The sequence below is a fragment of the Diadema setosum genome, chromosome 4 (genome assembly GCF_964275005.1).
Source record: "Diadema setosum chromosome 4, eeDiaSeto1, whole genome shotgun sequence".
In the NCBI taxonomy this organism is placed as follows: Eukaryota; Metazoa; Echinodermata; class Echinoidea; order Diadematoida; family Diadematidae; genus Diadema; species Diadema setosum.
The window spans coordinates 47258266-47266583 of NC_092688.1; the positions used below are offsets into that span (position 1 = coordinate 47258266).

The 8318-nt window shown below is 39.3% G+C and overlaps 1 protein-coding gene across 1 annotated transcript; it reads right to left on the minus strand.

Annotated features, from left to right (window-relative positions):
- Positions 1-812: 812 nt before the first annotated feature.
- LOC140227368 (tryparedoxin-like) lies at positions 813-6280 on the minus strand. The gene is made up of 2 exons (XM_072307779.1): positions 5800-6280; positions 813-3815 (listed from the first exon to the last, which is right to left on the minus strand). The coding sequence occupies exons 1-2, from the start codon at positions 6106-6108 to the stop codon at positions 3672-3674; spliced, it is 453 nt and encodes a 150-aa protein (XP_072163880.1). The 5' UTR covers positions 6109-6280; the 3' UTR covers positions 813-3671.
- Positions 6281-8318: the final 2038 nt, after the last annotated feature.

Here is an 8318-nt window from a genome sequence, read left to right on the forward strand (position 1 = left end):
AATTCTATTTTTTTTTCTATAATGCGCACATTTCCGCATGTTAATTTTCCATCTGTTAATAAGGGGATATTTAAATCTTTCAAACAAAGTACTCCGTTAAAGCGTGTTCCAGCGTGTTTTTAAACTATTAACTGTTTTTTTGCTGTTAAAATTGTGAGTTTTACACTGCATTTTGATTCGCTGCTCCAATTCAAGGTACACAAATTCATTGTTGCCATCACATTGAAAGAGAGAGCGAATTGCAGTAGGAGCAAAATTTTCTAGATGTGAGAGCGCTAGTCCCGATTATTGATGCTCTCTTTTGTCAAAGCACATGGGTAACACCTGTAGTTGAACGCGTAACTTCTCGGCGGTGCCGCGCATGACTTCAAAGGAGAGCTTTAGTTGCCTCTCCTTCTCTAGCACCTCCCTGGTGACAGGCCATGATTGCCGTGGATGCCGTGTCAGATTTTTGAATGGTCAAAAATTTGCCACGGCAGTCCCGGTGCTAATGAGGAAGCTTGTAGGCCGTAATAAAACGGGGTGAACGCAACAAAGCGAGACAGCACATAATAGGCCGTAACAAAACTTGGAGGCGGTTCGTCGTGGGACAAAACGGAAAATATTGTGTAGTCTAGCCTGACCAGACGCCGTGAGAACAGCGACTGATAGCTACATGTTCACCGTAGTAAGGACTGGAACAAACAAGGCTAGAATACGGAGGAGAACAAGCAGGAGAATGTCCCATCTACCCATGGCGCACTACGTTTCGGGGTTGCCGTCGCCACTGGGAACATGGTGTAAACGCGACATTTAGATGCTTATCATAAGGGATGGTACAGTATTGGTGGAAATGAGAATTGGGCTTCTAACTTTTTGCGAGATACCAAGAAAACACTTATAATATAGTACAGAGCATACCATTTAAAGAGGAATTCAAAGTTTATTTGATGAAAATCGGGTTTGGAACGACCGAAACATCCAAAAACAAAGTGAAATAACGCGATCGCAATTGTGGGCCCACACTTTATTAGAATATTGCTCTATTTTGGATATCTCAGCCATTTCAAAATCAATTTTCATCAAATAAACGTTGAATTCCTCATAGAATTACATGCTCTTTCATATTTTATAAGAGGTTTCTCATTATCTCACCAAAAAATGTTAGAAATCTGAAATTAGGTCTCAACCAAAACTATACGATCCCTTTGTGACAGTGTATAGTGTTACGCATATTCCCTGTCTGAGGGTGTGTTTACCCCTGTGATATGTGTGTAACGCTGACGAGTTCCGAGTTTCGTGCTGGTGTGATAGGTGTAAGTGTTAACTTCTTGATATGAATATTTGAATATTCAAATATGGAATACACCGACTGCGTTAGAATTCGGTGGTCATATCAGCATTATATGTTTAGATTTTTAACTCCGGTCTTATAATTATGCCTGTGATATTGTGTACAAGGAAATGGTTGATTTCAGTTTGGCGTTGGTGTATGGAAGATTCTCCTACATAATTTTTACCATAATATAGTAAAACAACAACAACAATATTGACTGTTAGTTTTCTGGTGGTGGATTTTCTCTTCTATACTTGTTTACATTTTCTTTCTAAATCAAATATCAAGGGAAAAAAAACACAATTTTTTCTTGAAGTTCAACATTCAAACATTTAATAAAGTAAGTAAAAACAAAACAACAACAAAGATATACATAACACATCAACTATTGCCTATAAACAATCGAAGTGGCTTTCTAGTGATTGTACAGCTGCATACAGAGGTTCGAATACCTGAGTAACTGAAGATTGATTTTTCCCGCATGTCAAAATTGTTTCAGAGTTTTTAGAAATTCACATAGCATACGACGCACTGTATCTTTTAGTTATGTTTTGCCGTCTGACACTGCCACTATAAGCCAGTTCGTAATTAGCTCGTGTACACCTTGGTACAGATGACCTTTCTTTTTTCTCAGTTGGTTAGGCACTTCACTCGTTATCAAAGCGGTATAATGCATAAGCTTGCCCGACAACAATATATTCATGGAATTCGTGTTCAAACAAATTATGAACTCGAGTTTAGACCAGGTGACCAGAATAGTCCGTCAGCTGACACTTTAGCAGGCATCTAATTCATTGTTCCGTATGATTGAATGCAATAACAACCTTTTTCTTTTGATGTTGCCAAATACCAGGTTTGCTGTCAAGTGGATGTGCTGGCAAGCACTACTTAGATAAGGATCTCATGAATAATCATCACATCACAGATGCTTATCTCAGTGAATTAATAAACCAAAATGCCTGTTGGTACAAATGACCTTTTTCTGCTCGTGCGCAAAGTGGAATTACGAACTGGTCTATTAACCCTGTATTAGTGTATACAGTGTATTTAGAGTGGTGTAAAACAAGAAATAATGCACTTTATTTCTTCCTCCTTGTACGACAGGATTAGAGCCTTTCAAGCAATGGAAAGTATCCGTGTTGCAGCGATATCACTCAGAGCTCGACTTATTACCAGAAGACACCATCAACTTACCATTAATAACATCATGTTTTACCGCGTCAACTTATCCTATTACAATCATTTTTTTTTTATAATACATGTATTGATTCTTCCTCTGTTATGCCAGATGGATATGAAAAGTTACCTATCCTATGATATATTGTTGGAAGATAATTTTGCTTTCATGCGAGGGTATTTGATGTATATAAGGTTGGGGCTAAAAGCTAGCATATACACCTGGAAGGAAAACTATTTTCCTCAGATCTTCTTCTTTTTTTTTTTTTTTTTTTACACCTGTTACCCTTATATTATATTCAAGAGGATAGATAAGATATATCTCTGCTGAATCTTCATAGCATATAACGCGTCAAAAACACCCAGAGACATAATATGGTTCACATAACAGTGAATATGATTTCAGATAATCAGGGGATCAAAGGTTTACATACAGTAACCATAAAACTTCGTGTTACTAAACCTCTATTTTCCTTTACTACCCGTAGTCGGGGTAGACAGCTGTATTGATTACATCAGCATTTTGCAGACCCCCACCATACTTACATACATACATAGATTTATTTGACAAGAAGCGTATGAAGTGTTGTGATAGATAATGTACTATGTACGTATATTTCAGCAATAATACAACTTGCCTGTCCCATGAAAATGTAAGCCGACAAAAATGAGAGAAGTTTTGAAAATTGTTTTCCTACCTGATGTATGAAGATTTTTGGCCTAACTCTAGATTATACATCGAATGTATATAGAACTGTGTATCAAAATATATTGCCTTTGAATTTACACACATTTTAACTTGAATAAGTTCCCATAAACCATTTTAACCGAAAGCCAAAGTCGAAGCATGCATTTCTTCACAGAAATGGACGATGCCAATCTGACGGGTTTGCCAAGAGCTTTCTCGAGGCACTCTCGATCTACAGCATTAAGTAAAGGACTTGCAGCTATAACATAACCTATGTAACTGAAGAAAAAAATGAAGACGCGAATACTCATCCCCAATTTAACAGAAACACCTCAAATTCGGTCAGTTTTCCTTGCAATTATACGAAGTACGAGTCTCTCTCTTCTTATGACAAGTCCTTCTTCCACATCATCATAGCGTATTGCCAAACCCTCAGCGTGTCTTGGTCGGTTCCTTCGACATCAGGCTATTACGCAAGAGGTCACTTCCGGATTAGTTCGTCCACGGGAAGTCTTCACCTTCCGGGTCAACCATGACGGCTTCCCTGCCCTGTCTGTTCACAATCTCTCCGTTGGTGCTCTTGAGAATGATGAGCGTGGGAATACCTGAGACGCCAAACTTTTTGCCCAGCTCCCCCTGCCAATTCAATGAGTACACAGAGAGAATAAATTGATGCGGCGAGGTTCAAATAACCTCAAAATTAACTCAAAACTTACCCGTACGTCCTAATACACAGGTACAGGAAAACGCACACGCCGTACACATACACACAAAACTAATTGGCAATTGGCCCTCCAATGACGTAAATGGATACAAATCATTAGTGTTCTGAGTGAAATCTATGATGATAATAGTGATCATACATACATGGGTGGGACCGTGGGATTCAAACCCACGACCTCCTGACTACAGAGACGGGCGTCAAGTCTATATGCCTAGGGTGATTAATCATGGCTGCTACTCCTAACAGTTGGTGTTTTAAAGGCAATGTGCGAATTAGTTGCAATTGACATTCTGTGATGAATTAGAAAAGAAGACTTTATGACGTCAGTGGCGGGTCGAATCGAGACGATGCATTGATGACGTTTGAGGTGGAGATAAAATTGATAGAAATAATTGGCAAAGGCGTGGGAGGTATGGAAGGTGCTATATGGCGGTTACAGCTCGTTATTCCGAAGGTTCGTTATTCCGAAGGCTCTTCAGTCCGAAGATTCGTTATTCCGAAGGTTTGCTTTTCCGAATTTCATTTTCGGATGAACAAATCTTCGGAATAACGAACCTTCGGAATAACGCCACAAATGTTCGGATTAACGAACCTCTAGGTATAGGGAATTTGTGTGTTTCGGATTAACGAACCTTCGGAATAACGAACCTTCGGAATATCGAACCTTCGGAATAACGAACAGCACCCCTATATGGCAATGCGTCATCAATTCCAATTTGCATAATGTGATTCTGAATAATGTGCAATGTTTATGAAAACACTAGAAAAAATATATCAGCTTCATTGTGTCGAGAACCTTTACCAATTGCATGCAATTGTATATAGATCACCGAGGGAGAAGCTCGTAATTCTCTATGTGTTAAAGGGGAAATCCAGTTAAAATTCAAGTTAGTCCGATATGAAAGAGTAAAATATTACTAGTGCAACGGTAAAATTTTGATCGAAATTGAGCGAAAAATAAAGAAGTTATGACATTTCGAAGTTTTGCTAATTTTTCAAGAAATAGTTCTTGAACGGTCAATATGAATATGCAAATGGCAAAGTGAGCATGTCATTCCCTCACAACTTGACACATGGTTTGTACATAAAAATTTAAAATTTCCAGTTTTCATTCAAATGCAATTATGCCCGTTCAAATCCTGGTATATAGCTGATCACTATTCTGAAGTTATTCAACCAGGAATTACATCATCATGTTTCAGACTTCAGTGACAGAAACATTGAATTTTCGTCATTTTCTTGTACAAGATAAATGGAAAATTGTGAGGGTATGACATGGTTAGCTCACTCATTTGCATATTCATATCCACTGTACAAGAACAGATTTGCAGAAATTAGCAAAACTTCAAAATGTCATAACTTCCCTATTTTACAATTACATCCGATTTCAGTCAAATCTTTACCATTGTACTCGTAAGATTTTACTCTTTTTCATCAGACTAACTTATATTGGGAATGGATTTTTCCCCTTTAAGGACTTTGGATAGAGGGTCATTCCACCAAAAAAAAAAAAAAATCATTTATATGAAAATAACACACATTGCATCAACTTGATACTGACATAATATGTTAAGGGTAGGTATTATTCCCCCTGTTTTTCCGAAAGCGGTTAGTGAAGTGCTCTTTACGCTATTAGTGAAAGCATGTCGAATTTTCTTTGTATTTTGTTATATTATGTCCACACATGATGTCATAAAATCAAGTAATCTCCTTATCCAGTGGTTCTAACACCAAAACTTCTGAAATTCATATCGTTTGCATCGATTGACCGATTTTCCTCAAACTTTCACCGATGTGGTCTACTAATGTTGCTGCTTTCACTCAATCAACATTTCTCTTTGGTTGTTGGTTTCCTTTAAGGTTCAACTGTCATAGGAAAGATTAATTCAAGCTTACCTTCTTGGCCCTGTCTGCAAAGGGTAACATCAGCCAGGGCATCTCGGCGAAGTACTCCTTGCACTGGGCCTCGTCCTGGTCCGAACTGATGAAGACGATTTCAAACTGATCTTTCTTCTCGGGCTTCGCTTTGAATTTCTTGTAAAATTCTGCGAGCTTTGGAGTGAAAGCTCGGCAAGGCGGGCACCAGTGGGCCGAGAAGTAGAGGCCCACGTACTTGTCGTCTCCGATGAGAGTCTGGGTGTCCACGGAGGCCCCACCTTGACCCTCCAGGGTCGGTCCGAGGAGTGCGACCATGCTGTCCGACATATTGAGGTTGTGATTGAGTCGTTTCACAGGGTAAACAAGAGAGATGTATGGTGGAGGAAGTCAAACAGTGGAAGTCGTGTGTAATAGTCAATCAGCGTTCCAACTGAATAACGCTCACTCGGATGCCTGCCTTTTATGCGTTCATCAACGTTTTCGGTCTGCAGAGAATGACTTGCTCATAATAGATTACGTCAGAGGATGTAAATAGATTTAAGCTGCCTCCACATGTAAGGTATTACACAGTACTGTTGCAATACATGTAGGCCCTACTCATTTACTAGTCTGCTATCTAGACTTAAAATATAACGGATTCGTCTTGTTGTCCTGTACTCATAACATGCGGAGTAAACCGTAGTAACATTTTTTCATGTAACATAACATAGTAATCTCCAGGGTCTGCTAACAACCAAACAGGCTGGTGAACTGCAGCCTCTGATGAAGTGTACGTTTATGAATAATGAAGAAATTAGCGCACACTATATTTACCCCCTTTTTTTTTTTCTTGTTCTTCCATGCGTGGATGATCACTGATAGCGTTCACATGCACTTAAATTGTTTAGTGGTATTCTGGGATTCTTATCCCGTCATATTGCCTTCATGTTTTATAGCATGCTGCTAATAATCCGCAACCCCGGTTTACCGTCCCTCCTCTCCCCCTCACCGTCCCTCCCCCCCCCCCCCACCGTCGCTCCCCCCCCCCCCCCCACCATTGCTGCATGATTTCAGTTTTACGATGAAAATCATAAACAATACTCAATCAGTGCGAAAGAATAGGTAGGCCTATAGTCCATCTTCGATATCTGAAGAAAATCTATTCCCTGTGTGTATCGAATTAGGCTCAGATGCTCCAGTATTTTTTCCCGTTTGCAGGTGATTGTGCTATGTTATGTTATGTCATGTCATGTCATGTCATATTATGTTATGTTATGTTATATTATGTTATGTCATGTCATGTCATGTTATATGCTATGTTTTGTTATGTTATGTTAAGTTATGTTATGTTATGTTATGTTATGTTATGTTATGTCATGTCATGTCATGTTACGTTATGTTATATTATGTCATGTCATGTCATGTTATGTTATGTTATGTTATGTTATGTTATGTCATGTCATGCCATGTTATGTTATGTTACGTTTAATGCCATGTCATGTCATGTCATGTTATGATTTGTCACGTTATGTTATGTCATGTCATGTCATGTTATGTTTTGTCATGTTATACCTTATGTCATGTCATGTCATGTCATGTCATGTCATGTTATGTTATGTTATGTTATGTATCCCAAGTGACCGTCTGCAGTCTGCTGACCATTACCAGCGATTAAGGACTAGGAATGTAGACTAAGTCTGTCCCAGGTAAATCGATTGGAAGCAGTGCTGTGAGTCAGTTTTGTTTGAAAGTGAAATGACAAGGGGCGACATTACACAAAAGGCGAATTCCACGTCACTTGCCGACTAACACAATAGTGTGTGCGCAACAGGCTAACAGGGAAACAGCTTGTTATTTACTGCTGATGTATTTATGGAGAAATGGTCATCTGTTTAATTTAGCCACCCCCTCCTCACGACCCTTTTCGCCTTTATTCTTTCATCGTAACATTTTAACCCTGAAATTGCAACAATCTGTATAATCATGATGCCAATATGAGTTCCCAGAATATGTAAGGCCGATAACAGCCGAAACTTACGACTCATTCAAGAAAAAACATTTCTGATCCAAGTAGCACGCCCCCCCCCCCATAGGTGCGTTCACACTAATTCACTGATATATCAAAAGTAGGAATGTTTTGCTACAAACCAAAAGCTTCAACCACAGACTGTGGGGAGAGTCCCTAATGCCAGGGAGGTTCCACCTCCCTGCTAATGCCTATACAATGTACCGAGAATGGTTGTTTTAGTGGTTAGTTTACACAGGGAGGTGGAAAGAGCCCACCTCCCTGGTTTACTCCCTATGATCTCCTATAGTAGCCCTGCCTGTCTGTGTTAACCAGTTTCCCAATTGTCTGTACAAGTGCTAAGTTTTTCCCCCATCATCATCATCTTCGTGTCAATATGTCAGTTAATATGGAGATCACCAGTGTCACGCAGTGGCCTGTGGAATAATCGTGGTCTGTATCCGTTTCATTCTAATTTGAATCCTTTACTGAGTATTTTGAATACTGCAGGCTAAGCCCCTCCTTCTAGTATAGCTATAGAGGTGACTAGGCG